The sequence below is a fragment of the Gallus gallus genome, chromosome 1 (assembly GCF_016699485.2).
Source record: "Gallus gallus isolate bGalGal1 chromosome 1, bGalGal1.mat.broiler.GRCg7b, whole genome shotgun sequence".
In the NCBI taxonomy this organism is placed as follows: domain Eukaryota; kingdom Metazoa; phylum Chordata; class Aves; order Galliformes; family Phasianidae; genus Gallus; species Gallus gallus.
In genome coordinates this window covers 1,616,976-1,635,537 of record NC_052532.1, presented here as the reverse complement: position 1 = coordinate 1,635,537, position 18,562 = coordinate 1,616,976, and the positions used below count along the sequence as shown (strand labels likewise).

The 18,562-nt window shown below is 49.2% G+C and overlaps 1 protein-coding gene and 1 long non-coding RNA gene across 7 annotated transcripts in view; one reads left to right on the top strand and one right to left on the bottom strand.

The window, feature by feature from the left end:
- Positions 1-18,562, top strand: part of FAM208B (family with sequence similarity 208 member B) — a 47,513-nt gene that overhangs the window by 12,959 nt on the left and 15,992 nt on the right. For all 6 annotated transcript variants that reach the window (XR_001466553.4, XR_001466544.4, XM_025153130.3 and 3 more), the window contains exons 11-21: positions 978-1,081; positions 3,540-3,612; positions 3,725-3,799; positions 8,133-8,891; positions 9,057-9,293; positions 10,359-11,259; positions 11,711-12,215; positions 13,120-16,479; positions 16,914-17,039; positions 17,320-17,473; positions 18,022-18,127. Coding sequence is in view for 4 of the 6 variants with exons in the window: in XM_025153130.3 (XP_025008898.2) it covers positions 978-1,081; positions 3,540-3,612; positions 3,725-3,799; positions 8,133-8,891; positions 9,057-9,293; positions 10,359-11,259; positions 11,711-12,215; positions 13,120-16,479; positions 16,914-17,039; positions 17,320-17,473; positions 18,022-18,127 (6,400 nt within the window). In the remaining 2 variants the exon portion in view is untranslated. The remainder of the gene's footprint in view (positions 1-977; positions 1,082-3,539; positions 3,613-3,724; positions 3,800-8,132; positions 8,892-9,056; positions 9,294-10,358; positions 11,260-11,710; positions 12,216-13,119; positions 16,480-16,913; positions 17,040-17,319; positions 17,474-18,021; positions 18,128-18,562) is intronic.
- LOC107053421 lies at positions 3,253-9,546 on the bottom strand. Its single transcript, XR_001466634.4, has 3 exons — positions 9,326-9,546; positions 7,300-7,419; positions 3,253-5,856 (listed from the first exon to the last, which is right to left on the bottom strand). It is a non-coding gene; the product is annotated as an uncharacterized LOC107053421 (long non-coding RNA).

Here is an 18,562-nt window from a genome sequence, read left to right as displayed (position 1 = left end):
GAGTATAAAAACCTGCCAGTGTGGTGTCTGCAGTCAAGCACTTCCCTCTGCTTGGCAGAGGGCACAGAAGAAAGTTGCCTGTACATGCATCTTTGTGATTTGTGTGCTGTTTGCTTTTTGGGTTGAGGTTTTGATGATCCTGGCAACTCTCAGCCCTGGGATTTTGAGCTCCTGATGGCTGTGAGTGGCTGTGACTGCAGCAGACACAGTTACTGACACACATACTGCAGGTTGCACACTGGGAGCTCTGGATGTGATTTGCACAACATCCATGTGAATTTTTGTGGAATCTTCCACCAAAATAAATGTAGGCTTCTGCAGTACTTCCTCCAATGAGTGTATCACCTCTGCTGAGCCTGATCATGACACTGATGAGGCTCCTTTGAGGTCTAGCATTCAGCTTACAGTGCAGATCTACACAGGGCAGTGCCAGGACATGGAAGGAAGCAGAAGTAGGGGAGGCGACAGCAATGCTTGATTAAGGTGCCATGGAGCTACATTCCTACAATTGGTTGATGAAAGAGAAGAAACACTCATTTGAACTGAAGAATTTTGCTATGAGATTCATAAAGGAGTAGGGTGAGACTGAGAGCTTGCTTCTGTTGAATTCCCCTTGGGATGAGAGTGCAGACAGAATAAGGATGCACTGCAGCAACACTTTAGAATGAGTTCTTTACCTCCAAAAGGCTTCCTGTGTATACTGAAGCACACAGCAGCAGCAGTTAAACTGTTTTTGTTAGCTATACAGATAAGACAGGAAACATCTCCTCTGAAGCATGAGTTGAAGAGGAAACTCACTATAACATAACTGTATAGACCAGCTTAGGAAATCTTGATCACAGCATTTGAAGAAAAACAAACCCCCCAAACTAGTATTGCCATCAATTTCACATCCATTCTCCTGCTATGGGAGCACTGTTTTGTTTGGAGTTGATACAAGAGGCACTACTATCAAGTTCTCTCTCTTTTGTCTGCAGTTTGCTTTCAGGGCGTTTACTTCAGTCTGTATGAAGTGGAAATATCCAATAAGGATCAACATAAGATGGATCAGTTGTTAGAAAATCTAAGGAAAAGGGACTTGGTAAGTATTGTAAAATGTTTGGGGAGGAAAGTGAACATGCCTTATATATACCAGCAGTCCTCTTCTTTGGCTGTGTTTGTGCCACATGAGATTATTTTATTGAGTTGTCTTTGCATTGCAAGTACCGTACTACAAGGGAATCTTATTTATTAGGAAAGCAGAAGCTAAGTCCCACAGTGCTAGAATGATAATCACAAAGCAAAAGAGACAAGCTGTCACGTGCCTGCCTTTATCCCCCATGGCAGAAAAACAATCCATGTTCAACTAGATATAGATACACTGCTGAAGCTTCATGGGCTTCTGAAGATGTTGAGTTTTATCTTTTCTTTAATAGATAATTTCCCCTCCATCGTTGCTAAGGACTGCTTGTAAAGTGTTATCTGATAAGAGTTTTCCAACATGCTGAGGTCTTTCTGTTCCCAGTGTGATCTTCATGTCTCCTTTTGACTTCAAGAGTCGAGCCCCTGAGGTGCACAGCAATTACATCTGCTGGGCTATGGGGTTGGGTTGGCTTTGCTGCTTCTGGTTGCTCTGTCACATCTGATGCTTCCTGTAGATTCAGGGTTGTACATTCACAGCTACAAACACACAGCTGGCTGTGCTCCCATTGGTATAAGTGCTCAAACTCCATAAAATATTGGTAAGAGGCAAATTATGCCTCTTATTGGTGACAACATGAGAAGAAAAGAGGGGATGGAATAGACAACGTTAATGTCCCTTCACATGCTGGGAGCCCTGAACTGTGCAACATCTATGATTCCGTTGTGGTCTGATTTTTGGTTGGCCCCAGTTGGATTCTGTGATCCTTATGGGTCCCTTCCAACTTAGGATTCTAGGATTCTACTGGGAGGACTTCTAGTTGTGACACACCCGTTTGCACTGAAGTTCATCTGATGTTTGTCTATGCTGTGCCTGTTTTCTTCTCATATTCTCACCAGTGAGAGTTTAATCTGCACGGAGAACCAAGTGCCTTTCTTACTCAGTTCTGTAATGACCATTTGCTCTGGTTCATTATGTCTGCAATCACTTAGGGTCATAAAGGGCATCCTGCCAAACCTCGCAGAGCTGAGCTTTAGAGGAGCCAGGGGAGGTGAGATGGTTCAGTTGTGGCCGTAAAGGACTTCGGCATTGAAAGCCAACAGGAACATTTCCCTAAAGCTTCCCCACCTTCACATCCCTGTCAAACTGGATTAAACCATCTCCCATGTTTCAGTGAGGAAACATTCACAGCCCATTCCAGTGTCTTCTTCCTTCCCAACGTACTGTTGAAGGCCATGGGTGAATCTGCTTTGTCAGCAGCTCCTGGAAGCCCAGGTGAAAAATGCCCTCTGTTTCTTTTTCCTTTCCATGGTCCATGATACCAGGCTTGCAAGTGAAAGTGAAAGAGTGGCTGGGAAGAAGTGGGGTTGCCTGAGGACAACTCTACACTTGTAGGTGCAGGGTGACCTCCCAGCTCCGTGTCATGTGGCAGATGATGTGAAAATCACCCCATTGGTGAGAAACAACAGCTGTTTCATTGAACCCACTGACATTTTGGCTTTTTATCTGTTCTGCTCTGCTGGCTGGAGACAATGGAAGCAAGGAGCTACTGTTCTGAATAGTGAATAATACACTGAAATTGTTCAGCATTTCCAAAGTTGCTCCATTGTTATGGGGAAGGGTGAGGGCTGGGCATCGTTCCAATCCTCTGTTATGTCTGAATGCACTGAATGGGATCAGTGAGGTTTCGCAGAGCATTAGACACCATAGAGTTACTCATTTCCTGTAAGTTCCCTTAAAAGATGTGTCTGCACAGAAGAAAGAGATCCAAATGGGTGTCCCTGTGGAAGAAGAGGCAGCCCAAACCAAGCTCTGCAGTGAGGCATGAGACAACACCCAGCTGCAAGGAAAGCCTTCATAAGCACATGTGTATTTTTCAGACATAGAATCATCCACTTCTGAGACAGAGTCACAGCAGTCTCCTGGGCTGTGTTTGTTTCTTTGCTTTTTTTTTTTTTCTTCTAATACTGTTGCTGCTAACAAGCAAGCTGCTTGGACAGAACTTCAGCTGGACTTTTAGCTGGAGCTGTGGGTTGTGCTGTCTGATGCTTGTGTCCAACTTTGCTTTCCCTTCTGGGAAATCCCTCCCCTTGTGCTGCTGAGAGGCTGAGAAACTTCTGGAGTGAGGGGACTAAAGTCATTGACCTCATTTATTAATTGCAATCAGCTTGGCTAAGCTTATATCTCATTTTCAGTAACACATGGAAGGACTTTGAGAAGAATAACAACCTTAAATGGAAGACTTTGGGTTCCAGGTCCCTGTGACTCAAGTGGCATGGCAATCTCCTCAGCAGGGAATGCGCTGGTGGTGTTGGCACATATTCACCAGCAATCAGGGCTTGCTGACAGTCATGTTGTGAGTTGAAGTATGCTTGGAGGGAAAGGGAGAGATTTCTCTAACTGTATTTGTCTGTTACAGGCAATCATCAAATATTTACAAGATCACGGAGTTCTAATTCTCCTGACGTCCTCTGCATTGGCACAAGATGATGGTAATGCATGGAGACAAAGAAACCAATGTTTGGGCTTGAATGACCTGCCCTGGTTTGGAGACAGAGAATGGACACCCTCAGTCTAACCAGAACCTGTCATTTCATTTTACAGGATTCGACCCCAAGGAGCCTGTCAGCCTCCTGGCCCTGTTTCTGTTCTCCTCATCCCGATCAGTGTGTCTGAGAGGTAGGAGGTTCCTGTTGCTGGTTTCAGATACTACATTTTGGGTGCAGGATCCTCACCAGAGGGTCCTCGCAGACACCTTCCTCTTGAAGAGCTGATTTCTCTGCTCAACACCACCTACAGCTTTAGTACAATCCGTCTTAAAAGAGAAGAGCTGAGTCCCATCTGCTTAGCTATGCTGCTATCTAAACCAGGTCTCCGTGTTTCAATCCTTCATCACACATCCTTGTCCCTTTACAGCAAGTTGGTGTGTGTGAGAAATAATTGCTTTTCTTCCTCTCAGTCAGTTTTCAGCAGCATTTGCTCTCTGCATTGACTTAAGTGGTACATGGGAGTCTGACTTACATCCATAAAGGTGCTCTGGAGCTCTGCTCAGGGAGTAGAACAACATATGGCACCTACTGGACCCTGCACAGAACTAATGTGGTTTGATAAAGCAGCAGGAAGAAAGCCTGCCCTAAAAAAATAAGTAAATCATTTTCTGATAATATATCAAGTGAAATGGGTTTTGCTGGCAGGGGCAAGTTCTCTCAGTTCTTCAAGTTCTCTCAGTATCTATTGGCTTTATACTGCACTACATGGAAATGCAGATCCCCAAGCAGGACATTAACAGGGGCCTTTCACTCTGCATAAATCCTGGCTTGCTTTTTGTTGAGTCACCCTAAGGACAAGCCAAGAGACCATTCATGCCAGCACACGCTGCTACTGCAGTTTGTGTGTGCGTGTGACAACTGGCATTGCCAGGACATTGCTATCACCCCTGAAGATGAAATCAGCAGAAAAATCAACAGGACCTTCCTGCCCATCTGAGCATGGGCACCAAAAAGGTGTTTAACCTGCAGCTATGAACTTTTAAGATCTGCATACAAAATGGGCTTGCAAGTCTGATGAAGACATGATGGTAACTTGGTAATGAAGGATGTGGATTTTCAGCATGTGTTGATGGTGACTGTGTTAGTGTGGCAGCTTTTCTGGATGTAAGAGAGAGATGCACGCACACAGAGGTGGTAGTTTGGATTTTCAGACCAGGACAGCTGTAGGGTTAGGAAGTTTTTTGCTGCAAAGCTTGAAGCAAGGGCATCAAGCTGGGTGAGGTGATAGGGGAAAATGTGGAGACCAGGCTGGAGGAGAGAACTGACCACTCAGATACTGAACCCCATAAAGGGGAGAAAATACCCTCTCGAGCAAAGGGGTTTCATTTTTTGCAAGAATTTAATGCTGAGAGAAGGAAGAATGAGGCCTAGAGGTGTTTGTCTTGAGGGTTCTTGTGGAAGGAGATGGAACAGGACCAGCCATCTGGAGCATCCTGAAGCAGAGATGGCACAGGATGTTGGTAGGAGGGTTTGGGGCTGCAGCAGACATTTAGGGCTGATGACGGAAGCATGGGCAGCCAGAGAGCAGTGAAGTGAAAAGGCAGGAGGAGAGATTAATGTTGAGCAAATGCTCCCTGTTATGTGACACAGTCTGAAAGCTGATGGCTTCCAGATGGCTTCCCTCTGGTGCCAGTAAGGCTCCTGCACGTGCTGTCCCATTTCTTCCTATGAACTGCATAACTCCAGCCAGCTGTGCCTGTCCTCTGGGTCTGAGGTTTTACTTTATGGCTTCTCTCTGTGATGATAAGTTACAAGAAGGTTTGGGAGACGGAAAAGAATGGCAACTGAAGGTGACAGGGACAAAGAGAAAAGGGAGCGAAGCACACACACACGTTTAAAGTCACTCAGCTCAAACTTGAAGCATGAATAATGTTTTCCATTTCAAAAACAGCAGACTCTGAAGCTGTGTTCTTCCCGCCCAGACAGCCGACAGGAGGAATGTAGGGCAGCATAACACTCACTGTGCAGACGTGCTGCCGTGTTCTCCAGCCAGGCTCGTAGGGATGCTTGGGCTTGCCAGTAACAAGGAGCAGCGTTGCCAATGCAAGGTGGCACGAGGCCAATAGGTGAAGAAAACCATGTATTTCAGAGAGCAAGAGAAGCTCTTGCCTGCCCCAGGCGTGCCTGGATTTAGTCTTGCTGCAAGGGGAAGTGATGGGGAAGGATGCTGGGGCTGTCAGCTTGGCCCTGCAGCCAAAAGAAACATGAGTTGGATTTTAATATGCAGATGGGCCAAGCCTGCAAAGTATTGGACTGGCTGCAGTCTTGCAGCAGATGAATCACAGAATCCTTAGAGTTAGAAGGGACCTCTGAAGGCCATCTAGTCCATCTCCCTGCAGTGCACAGGGACACCGCAGCTAGATCATGTTGCCCAGGGCCTGATCCAGCCTGGCCTTGAAAATCTCCAGGGATGGGGCATCCACCACATCTCTGGGCAAGCTGTGCCAGTGTCTCACCACCCTCACTGTAAAAGATTTTTTCCTTCTATCTAACCCAAATCTACCCTTTTTGGTCTTGAAACCATTTCCCCATGTTCTGTCATCACAGACCCTCCTAAAGAGTCTGTCCCTGCCTTCCATGTGCCTTAGCATAGCTTCCAGGAGGATCTGCTCTGTAATATTCCCCAGCACAGGGTCATCCTTATTACCCTTTTTAGAAATGGGTATGATGTTGCCTTTTTTCCAGTCACCAGGGACTTCACCTGATTGCCACAACTTTCCAAATATCATAGAGAGTGGCTTGAGATGACTACATCAGCCAATTTCCTCAGGACTCTGGGATTCATCTCATCAGGACCCATAGACTTGTGGATGGTCAGGTTCCTCAGGTGGTCCCAAACCTGATCTTTACTCACAGTGGGAAGGACATTGCTTCCCCAATCCCCTCCTACCAAACCAAATGTTTGAGGGCTGTGTGGAGAGCAGTTATCAGAGAAGACCGAGGCAAAAAAGTTGTTGAGTACCTCAGCCTTCTCCTTGTCTGTTGCTACCAGCCTGCCTGTATCCCTCACTGGGGAGAGATATGCCCTCCTGAACTTCCTTTTTCTGATTGAGTTACCTTACCTTGTTGTTCTTGGCATCCCTAGCCAAGTTCAGTTCAAGGCAGGCCTTGGCTTTCCTGACCCCATCCCTACACAGCCTACCAACTTCCTTACAGTATTCCCATGATATCTGTCCCTGTTTCCACTGCCTGTGTATTTTCTTCTTGCTCTTCAGTTTGACCAGCAGGTCCCAGTCCACTGTAGTCTCTTGTCTTCCTTTACTGACTTGTTGCACCTGGGGATGGAGAGCTCCTGTGCCCTGAGGAAAGCCTCCTTAAAGATGTGCCAGCTCTGCTCCTCACCCTTGCCCATGAGGACTGTTTCCCAGGGAAACACCTTACCACGGGAAGGCTCACTATTCCCCCAGTCTCCCTTCAGACCAAGTTTAAAGCCCTCCCAATGAGCCCCATTAGCTTTTCCCCAAGGACTCTTCTCCCCCTTTGAGAAAGGTGAACCCCATCTGATGCCCACAAACCCAGTACCACATAGGCTAATTGACTGTCAAAAAAATCCAAAGTTCTGGCAACAGCTGCAGTCACAAAGCCAGTTATTTAAAGCTAAGATCCTTTGGTTTGTTTCTGTGTCCTTACCCACTGCAGGAGGCAGAGAAGAATAGATGATCTGTGCATTCAATTCCTTTAGCCATCATGCTAAAGCCCCGAAGTCCCTTTTGATGGCTCTTGACCCACATGTAGGTGCTTCATCTCTCCCTGTATGGAAAAGCAGTAAGGAGTTGTGGTCTGACAGTTGTTCCAGGCTGCATAGTTTCCTGGTGACATCCCTCACCCAAGCCCCAGGAAGACAGCAGACTTCTCTATGAAGAGAGTTCAGTTCCCTGTAGGGAGGAATCCTCTACAACCAATACTCATCTCATCAAACCAATACTTCATCTCATTCAGTGAAGTAGTCTTGGAGTTGGGGGAATGCTTTTCCTGGTTTGGTTTTGTTAGCATGTCTAGACTGAGTGGGCTGTAATCACCCACAGAAGAGCCTTCCACATCCCCATACCTGTTGTAGAGAGGCACCTGCGGGGGGAGGGACGGGGGTGGGATGGAGCAGGCAAGGAGGGTTTTCATTTCATTATTTTCAGAGCTTTGAGTGTCCTAAAAGTTAAGACTTCCCAAAAATTGCTGGAGGAAGGGGATGAGACTGCTGTGTGTGACCCTGCGGGAGGGAGTTCATGGGCTCACCAGAGATCTTTCATCTCCAGCTTATCCCCTTTTGACTCCCATGTGCCATTCTTTTGTACTTTGCAGCAGTTACAAGCAGCCACTGAACCAGGACATTGCTCCCTGGCAAGCTTTTGTAGGTTAGCTTTGGGGATTTGCTCGTGCCTTTCATGTTCTCTTATCATGTAATAGTAAAATGATTTGGGAAACGTAATCCTTTATTAATATAAGTAAAATTCTTTTCTTTTTTTCAGTTGAAGGGCATAATTCAAAATGTGAAAGGAAAGTTAGTGACATCTCTTTGAAAATAGCTTCTGTTTTGCCTGGACTTCACTATGCCTTGCAGAAAGCCACCAATTCTTTGTGGGGGGATGCGCTCGGTACCAACATGTGCATCAAACAGCACTTCCAGGAATATGCAAAGCTTGAACAAAACACACAGCATGAAGCTCCCTGTTCTTCTTGCCTGTCACCAGCCGAGGATGAAGGTATTAAATCCTGCAGAGGACACTCCGAGCAGTCTTTCTCCCAGCTGCAGCATTACCTCTCCAATCCCAGCAGCTACACTGTGGAAATGTCAGCTGCCTTAGGATGCTTGGCTGGTGCTGCTCAGTCTCTTTGTAACAACTCAGAGACTGCTCATAAAGTGGACTTCTCTCTAGCTGTACCACCAGACCCTATCCCTCCTGAGGTAAAAGGTGAAAACCCAAAGGCTGCTGCAGGGCTGGACCAGAGCAAAGGGCCCACAAAAGACATTAGTGCATCTAGCAAGATGTGGGTAAAGCAGAACAAGAGGAAATCCAACGGAACTCCTGTGACAAGCACCAGGAAGAAATGGTCACCCCTCAAGATGCAGATACATCCTGTGGGGGACAGCAGTAGGAAAAGGAAAGCGACCAAGAAGAAAGTCAACATCACGTTCTCTTTTCCCAAAAAAACAGGGCTTGCAGCCAACTCCAGTGAGCCCATGCTTAAATTAGCCCATTTACAGTTTCCTCACAGAAGGAAAAGAGGTAAGTGCTATATAATTGGGGCTGACTTCCTCCTGCTTCTCTGGGGTATCCAGCTTGGATAGTGAGGCTTTATTAGGAGCCATGTCTCCTCGCGTTCCTCCCGGGTGCTCAGAGCTGATGGATCTGGAATAAGTCCTTGCATGCCCTCCCTTTTCTTTGTCCCAGGTGCAGAGGTGCTGTCTGCAGAATTTGTGCACAAAACACAGTCTGAACCTGTCCAGAAGAGAACCTCAGCCCCCAGCAGTTCTGGCTCAGAAACAAAGAGACCAAAGATGCTGAAGAACTCAGATGTGAAAAAGGCTCCTGTTACTGAAAGCACTGCAAAGCCAATGAAGAGTAAGGTGGTAAAAAGCGTGGCTAATAGGCCATCAAAACCTCACACCAGAAAGCCAACAGAAAGCGGTAAGAATGCTGCTCCTTATGGAAATATTTACCTTAAAAACAGAGCCATCCTACGTTGCTGTCAGATCATGACCAGGTGGTGGTAACAGCACATTCAGCAGCTGCCAAAGGGCCTTTTGATACTTCAGGCTGAGGGTCTGGATTGGGGTCAGGTCTGTTACACTGCAAAACCAGAGTGGGACTGTTAAACCCTTTGCAGACAGACTGCAGTGGATTTAGGAGGCAGCGTGGATAGTCCCAGAGTGCAATGTCTGCAGGTGCTGGCTGGGAGTCTGCTTTTAAACTGAGAACCAGTATTAGGCTGCCAAAATAAATGATGGAAGAGGAGAGACACATTCTGCTAATTTGTCATGTTTTCTCACACTCCCACTTTGATGTATTTTCAGATCTGTCTCTGGTCTTTATTTTCCCTCTTCATGGAGGCTTTCAAGACTGGTTTTACCACTTTGGCTCAGTTTATCCAATTTTCTTGGTCTGTTATTGCCACATGCTGTCAGACTTCCTGATACGTGGCAGTTTTCATTAGTTGTGCTGTCATGTGGAGGTTCCTGGAGCAGTTCCAGTCAGTTCTCTTGCATGGGTGTGTAGGGCGGGTCCTGCTGTTGAGTTTGGTTCATTCAGAGGGGTCTGCCCACATCACTGTATGTAACTCAGAGAATGAACACCAGAATCTGCCAAAAATGTGGTGTTTAGCAGTAAGAAGCACTCAACTGATGTGTCCCACTCTGCATTGCCCAAGGATACTAAACACAGCGCATAAAACTCTAGTACAGTTCTTGCCTCTGGATCCCACACCATTGATTTCTGAGAATTATCCACTTCCTGAAGTCAGGATCCCAACTCTGGATCCTTCTGCAGCACCCATCACCTTCATACCATGGAGGTTTTGGGGGTTTTTATGAGCATGCAAAGCTCGTGTTGGAGAAGCATCCTTTTCCTGACAAACAGGTCCTTAATGTGGAGGTACTGGGGAGGTGCTGGATGCCACAGCATCTGTCTACATGCTATTCATTTTGCACCCCCCCCCTTTGTGACCTCCACTTACTCTATTTTTTTTTAACACAGAGTGGAAGGATCCATTCTCCATCCTCCCAAGCAAAGTTTCTTCCCAGAGCCACGCAACAGACAGCCAGATGGGTGAGATTTATCCCAGCATCATCACTGGCCACTCTTTTGATATGAAGGGGAGTAACTGTGAGTCCCATGCCTTGAACTTGCTGGCAGACCTGGCTCTGGGTTCCTGTATTCCTCCCTTTATCCCCATGGACAACGGGATGATCGCTTTGTCCTGCAGCTCATCCACTGACTCTGCCAAGGAGCAACAGAGTCATTGCAAGCACAGATCCTCACGCAGTGCTTCCGACCATGAATACCACAGGGTAGACAAGCTTGCAAGGGCAGCTGTCTCATCCAGTAAAGCATCTCCAAACCAGAAGTTTCCCCCTATTGGAAAAACAGAGTTAAAAGACTCAACCCGTATTCCTGGAGAGAATAACCTTGGGATTAACAGCAAGAACAGCCAACAAACTTGTGTGCTGCCTCCAAAGGAGACAACGCAGGAGGCCACCGAGGTGAATAAACACTCCTTCATCTCCTTCGAGCACTCCTACGCCTCGCTGATGCCTGAGCACTCAAAGAAACACAGAGGTGTCCCCTACCCTGGGTCAGCAACCTCCAGAAATGGGACCAGGAGCTCCCGGGCAGCACCCCTGGTTGGGAAGGTCCTGCCCTTCCGCCACCAGAACAGCATCTGCCCACAGAACCCTTTTGAGGCCACGAGGGCAAGGCGCAGGAGCAGCCTGCTGCCCCCGAGGCTAAAGGAGGACTTTGCCAAGTCCCACACGGTCAGCCACTGCGGTGAGTCCATGAAGGTGACGTGCCAATGGGAGGAGGAGTATCTCTTCCATTTGGACAGCAGGTACACCAATGATGCCCTGGAGAAAACAGTCATCCGCGCCTTGCATGGGTAAGTCAGCCTAGAAGGCCATCTGCAGGGGACATCTCTTACTAGAGCACTTTGGGAATGGGTTTTCTATGCTTTTTTTTTTTTTTTTGCTTTGCTTTGCATGATGATTGCCCTTGTCTCCATGCTGAGATGCCCCGTTTTGTTTGCAGAAGCTCTGTGCCACTGCAGATAGAATGGTACATGGAGCTGTGCACGTAAGTGCCTGTTTGCAGCTGTGAGTTGCTCTTATTTTCAAGTTGGAAACCACATCAAGTGATGCAGCTGAGCACTTACACCCCTCCCTGCACTGAGGTTTATCACTAGAGATGAGTTACCTTTGTCAAACAGAGGGAGGAGGAGGGCATGTAGATGTCTGTACTCATCGCAGGGGAGTTGGACTAGGTGACATCTAAGTGTCCCTTCCAACTCAAACGATTCCATGACTTCAGGCTGTGTTTGCTTTCCCTTCCAGGCCCTGGGACTCTGATCTACCTGACGATGTGGAAGAGATGAAGCTGATACTTCACATGTGGGTAGCTCTGTTCTACAGCAAGCCCAGCAAACTCCTGAGCAGCACGAGGAAGGTGGTGGAGCACAGCAACCCCAAGAAATATGTCTCATTAAACAGCACTGGAGACTTTTTTGAGCTGAGTGAAGACAGCGATGATTGCTTTGAGTTGGAGACCTGCCCTGCAGATTCACGGTCAGACCCTGACCAGACTCCTAGCAGCTCTCTGGATCCCAGCACACGTTGCCAGGGCTGTTTCCAAGCAGAGGAGAACCCTGCAGACTCTCAGACTGATGCTGATGGGACTCCTGGTGTTGTCGATAGTACGATATCATCCTCTTCAGGGGAGGAGGAGCCTTCCTCCACGAGCTCAGAGAGCCCTTCCCTCACTGAACGTGCTGATGAGAGCAACCTGGCTGGGAAATACAAAACTGAGGAGTGTGTGCATGACGTCTCAACTGTCACTGCAGTAAGAGCTTGGGGTGTGGGTGCTTACTAGCCTGGAGGGCACATGATGCATTTTGTGCTTGTGCAAGTAGGTTCTTGTGAGAGGAATGCAGCAAGTGTGCCTGTGAGCTCTCTTGGAGCGAGGTAGTTGGGGTCCCTGAAGCATGATACAGGAAAGTCACTCAACAATTTGCTGCACTATGCACACATGCTCAGAGTTCTCAAAAAAGATAAACTTTCAGGCCTCAATTCCAGTTCACAGACTGAGCTGCTGTCCCTGGGCTCTGAGAAAAGCCATATCCATCACTGACTGAGAGAACAGGAACACAATGTGCAGGAATCCCAAAGAACTGGAGCAAGTAAATACCAGTTTTCTCAAGGCCACGTAAACACAAGCATCTTCTCTCCAGGGTCTGAGCAAACCCTCGATCACAGGAATTCTCTAGACCCTGGAGAGAAGACCACTGAGCAAACAAACCCTCAGTCACTGGAGATCCAGCATGCCTCAGTTCTTTTAATCAGTCTAAAGGTCTCTATTAGAAATCCACTCTCAAATGAGGGAGAAGGAAAACCACAGCTACCCCAAGACAAGGTTTCAAAAGCCTGCCTGTCTCCTCTGGGCATTTTCCAGCTTGTGATTGATCCTTATTGGGATCTCTGCACAGTTTGTTCTGTTTTTAAGCCTCTTCACTGTTTAAAGAAGATAAAAAGCTTCAAATTCTTTCTCTGGCTGTCTGTGGGCATGGTAGTGACTCCTTTGGGGTAAAGATTCAACCTGGACTTATTTGGGGGGCAAACCTATCTCCACAGATGCCATTGGGGTGGTTGTACTGACAAAGTCTGAGTTTTTAAAATATCCATGTCCTCATGCATGGGGTTTCTCAGTTCCTGTCTTGAAGGTTAACCTCTGGGTTGTGTTGTTTCAGGTTGAGCCACTCAAGGAGGAACTGATGGATGCTGGGATGACCTCCCGCCCTTCCAATGAGCTTGGTGATGCTGGTGAGCCCCAGGCTGTGCTGGGCAGGGAAAACCCACACGGCCAAACCCTGAATTTCAGCCCAGCTCCCCAGAGTGATTCCCTGTGTGCTCAGCATGGAGGTGGAGAGCAGCCAGAGAGCAGGTGGGCAACGTGCTCAGGGGGTGGCCCCAGTCCTGAAGAAAGGGGGAGCAAGAAAGATGCTGGGCATGGTATGGACAGCAGCTGGGCCACCAGCAATGGACCACAACGTTTCTGTGATTCGATGCCCTCAGAAGCAGGTCTCAAAACTCACTCAAACTCCAGTGGACTTGGTGAAGAAGAGAGGGAATCACAAGAGCCCATAGGACATACAGAAAAAGAGGAGCAAGAGATGGAGGAAGGAAAGAGAGAGAAAGACAACTCTGAAAATGAAAGCATGATCGTAAGACCTGTTGATTTAGCATTTTCAGAAAGAGGTGATATAGAGCTGGTGAATTCAGCACCTCCAAAGGACTTTGGCATTCCTGGAGATGTCCCTATGTCCATCCCCACTGCCTCTGTGTTACCCTGTGAGAATGGATCAATGTCAGTGCCATCAGGTGGGACTGGCACTGGACCTCAAGGACTTTCTGGTGATGCAGCCCTCAGCCTGGGTGCACTACAAGAGCCCTGGGGGGCTGTGGCTACCCCAAGTGCAGAGACAAATGGTGTTGGTTTGGCACATGCAGATGGTCCCATGTCTGTGCTTCCATTGTCCCCCAATCTAAGCCTTGTCCATGGGGTTACCATTACAAGCAGCTGCCAGTCTCCCAGCGAGATGCTCAGGGATGGTTTGGAGCAGAAAGATGAGGATCGTGCGCCCTCTGCAGAAACACGGGTGCTTGCTGGGAGCAAAGCTGCCTGCACAGCTGGCCCTGAGTCACCACGAGGCCAGGCACCCTTCCTAACCCAGTCCCCTGACTCCAGCTTTGTCTGCTTTGATGGAGGATCTGATGTGAGGGCTGCACCGGAGGACCAGGTGGCCACAGCTCTCCTCCAGGCACTCCTCGAGACTCCACCAAGGAGTGGCCCAGGAGGGAGCCTTTCCCAAAGGTGTGCAGGTGATGTTAGCACTGAGCTCACATTGCCAAGTGCTGGTGAGTTGCACCGAGACCAGAATGAGGTTTTGGAGGAAGGACAGTGTGGCAGTCCTTCTGGCAACCACACAGATGTGCTGAATGAGCCCTCAGGAGCATGTGATGGCCAGGGCTTTGCCTTCAGCTGTGCAGCCCGGGCAGGAGTCTCTGACACTGAGGCAAGCACTGGTGTGTACCTTGGTGCAGAGAAGCCCCCTAGCAGCAATGAAACGAGCACAGTTGATGCATCACAGGAACTGAAGACCTCTCTTTGTGACCTGTTAGAATCAGATTCTTCCTCCTCAATGAGAGAAGAGAAGCCTGTTGATAATATACCACCTCTCATTGTGGCCCAGCACCAGCAGAACTCTCCAAACAGCCCATCCCTGCCTTCCCCCCATCAGCACCCTTCTCCCCACGGTACTGCTGCAAACCCCCATTGCTGCTTATTAGAGCAAAGTGAGCAGGAACCAGAACTGTGCCCACGTGGAAAGCCCTGCAAGACAGTGGCTGCTGCAGAGCTGAGTGTGGCTGCTGAGAACCCAGCACTGGATGGCTCCTTGAAGCCTGGATGTGCAGAAGGAGCAAAGGACTTGGGGCTGTGCCGTGCAAAGCCTACAGAGAGCTCTCCTCTGGATACACTCACACCTGGAGAGCCAGGATCGAGGCCTTGTTCTCCTCTGCATGGTCGCGAGACTGAACCAGACCCAGTCTTTGGCATGGACCCCAAAATGAGTCCAACTCATGCTCCAGATGCTGTCCTGAGCTCCAGCTGCATGGGACAGCTACCACCAGATGCTGACAGCAGGTCTGCCTGCCCCGGGAGCCCTGAGCAGTGTGAGGGAGGAAGCAGCACCGCTCCTGCATCATCTGGAGCAGGGGAGTTGTTCATGCCCATGGGAGAGCCCGGGTCCTTGCACAGCCAGGGTGACTCCACTGTGTTGGCTGATCCACACTGTGCTGATGAAGAGTTGGAAGAGGGAGAAATCCCTGTTCTGTCAATCCCAACATCACTACTATGTGCAGACTCTGGAGAGAGCTTAGGGACTAGTGACACCGGGGACATTTTGAATGCTCTCCTGAAGGTAAAACACTTCCCCAGCACAGAGAAATGTGTGGGGTTCAGCTGGGAAGATCCATCCTGCAGGTCCTCCTCCAGTGACTCAGGCTGGGAGAAGCACTTGGGATGCACTGCCCACCCCCTTCTTACACCCAGGGGTTGCCATTGCTCAAGATCTGTGGGTGCCACAAGGACTGACTGCAATTCCTCATCCTCCATGAGCTCGGGGTGCTCAGAGGGATGCAGTGAGGAGTGGGGATCCCTGAGCACTGAGGAGGGCTGCTGGTGGCCCACCAGCCAGTGGAATGCCAGCAGCAGGCACGTGCCACCCTATGTCAATATCACAGACAGCCGAGGGATCTCCAGGGATTACCTGAACTTCACGGTCACCACAAAACGGCCGGGCAGGATGGGAAGCTCACAGGGGCAGGCTCATTTGCTGGATTCACTGATGGGTACATGGAGGGGTTTTGAAGAAATCACCCAGCACACTTTGGACATGGAACACCTCCGTTTCCGTTATAAGCTAAAACAGATCCTAAGGAGTGGGACACCACCCCTTTCTACCTCCGTTTTTCCTAGAGACTGCTCTCCCCAGACATCGTCTGTGCAAGGAGCTCCTGCCCCTCACTCCCTGCGGAGCAAGAGCCCTTTGCAGGTGACAATCCTGCCCTCGGACACATGGCCACATGGCCTCAGGTCCCGCCAGCGACGCAGCCACCACAGGGACCCCTCACATTGCACCCCATCGTGGGACACCTGCTGGTGGCAGAGGAGCAGAGCCAGCTCCCCAAACCAGGGCTGCACAGCTCCTTTCCATCTCAGCAAGCTCAAATACGAGAATAAACTGAAGGACTCCCGTGGGGACATCTCGGTTATCCTCGATGAGTACGCAGAGTTCAATAGGGTGATGCTGAGTAGGGTTGACACGGAGGGTGAGAGCAGAGGGAAGGGTTTGGCACACGGGGAGGCCATCAGCGCTCGGCGCTGCACATCCCTCCCCAGGCAGACTGCTGCTTTTGAGGATGTGATCACAGAGCTGTGCAGCACGCTGCAGTTCCGCCTGCGCAGCATGGCTGAGGAGGCATGCAGGCAGCCTGGGATGTTCTACCTGGTGGAGACTGGAGAGGAACCCTTCTTTGCAAGAGTGAAGGTAACAGATGGATGGGGATGGGAGGCTTTGGGGTCAAAGGCAAGGGCAGAGGGAGAATCACTGAGGTTGGAAAAGACCTCTAGGATCAAGTCCAATGTCAACCCATCATCATCTTGCCCACTAAAGCATGTCCCTAAAGAGAATCATAGAGTCATTAAGGTTGGAAAAGACCTCTAAGTTAGATCACCAAGTCCAACCCCATCCCCACCGTGCCCACTGACCGTGTCTCCAAGTGCCACATCTCCACATTCCTTTAACATTTCCAGGGACAGTGACAGCAACCTGTTCCAGTGCCTCACCATTCTTTCTAAGAATTTTTTCCTAATATTCAGCTTGAGAAGCCCTCGTACTCTACAATCAGGAACCATCACAGCTGGCTCTTACACAGTTGTGAAGATATTTCTTCTACAAATACGTAACAATTTCTCTTTCAGACGTTGCTGAAGAAAGATGGCCACGTGGAGATGGAACCTCTGAGCTTCTGCAAAACGAAACACCGGGACACCAACTGGCTGCTCGTTGTCATCAGGAACGAGGACATCTCCTCACACATTCACAAGGTGAGGGCTGAGGCTCAGAGCAGGAACTGCCCAACACAAATGAGCCAAAAAGAGAGGCTTATTTAGGGGAACAGAGCCCTTCAGATGGGCTTTTGCTCATGGACTGCAGGGAATGTGCAGCAGATTGATCTGCCTGTAGCTCCCCATGTCACCACCCATGGTTGTAGAGCTGGGCTATGGAGACGTGAGCATCGGGGTGGTGCAGAGAGAGGATGAGGTGGGCGCTCAATGTTCTCTTGGACCACATGCTGTTTTCACAAAAGCATTCTGCCTTGAGCAGGTCCCATGTTTGCTGAGGCTGAAGCACTGTCCCAGTGTGGTGTTTGCTGGACTGGACAGCCCCGAAGACATAACGGATCAGACGTACCAAGAGCTGTTCCATACTGGTGGCTTCGTGGTGTCGGACAACGAGGTGTTGGAAACGGTGACATTGGGTGAGTCCCTCTTGTTTGGATGCAGATGATGAGCAGGGTCAGCTCCTGGCTCCATCTGTAGGTTTACCAACATTTACTTCCAAAAACTTAACACGGGCATCCTCTGTTTGCTAAAAGGGAACAATTTTTGCCCTCTGGTCAGTGCTTGAGACCCCATCTGGATAAATGGGTCCATATCATGGCTCCAAAAAATATCAAAGTACTGGAGCAAGTGCAGCAGAGGCCACCAAAACCATCAGGAGGCGGAGCAGGGGATGTGTAGTGATGTCCAGCCTGGACAAGGAGGGCAATAGGAAGACCTTGTTGGTCTCTTCAACTTTTCAGTGGGATGAAAAAACAGATCCACATTCCTCCTGGAGTAGTAGAACAAGTCTCATGCTTTACCCTGTTCAATATTAGGGGAATAAATCCGCAGCATTGTGTTTTTAAACACTGGGATGGTATCCCAAAGAGGCTGTGAGCCCCCAGCTCACCATGGCAAAAACCCGCAGTGTCCCACAGTGCCCAGCTTCCAACAGGACCCTCCCTCACTCTTGCTGTCTCCCCAGGGCAACTGAAAGAGGTGGTGAAGGTCCTGGAGAAGCTGAACAGAAGCGGGAGGTGGAAGTGGTTCCTCCACTACAAGGAGAGCAAAAAGCTCCGAGAAAACGTCAGGTAAAGGCCGTGTAGCAGCAGATCTTTGTCCTCAGTGTCCTTGGCAATAGGGCACCATGGTGGACACAGAGGGGGTGTTAGGTGCCTCCAGTTGGGCTTTGGCCTCTCACAAAATGAACATGAAGAACATGAGAACTGCCCTTATCAGTGAGTGTGGCATTGCCAGAGGTCGGTATTTGCACGCTCGCAGGTAAAACACAATGGATTTTTTTGATCTCTATGAGAGAGCAGCAGGACTGGGACCTGGAGAGGAGCTGGCCTGAAATGCTGTGCCTTGCACATGATCCCGGATGAGGCAGAGCTCTGGCGGCCGCCCTGTTGCACCCTGCTGCATCTCTATAAGGCAGCTGCCCCCTCTCTTTGGCAGACGAGCTGGTTTGTTCTTACTGAGCAGAAAAGACTGCGACAAATGGGGATAATTCTGATCCTCTCCAC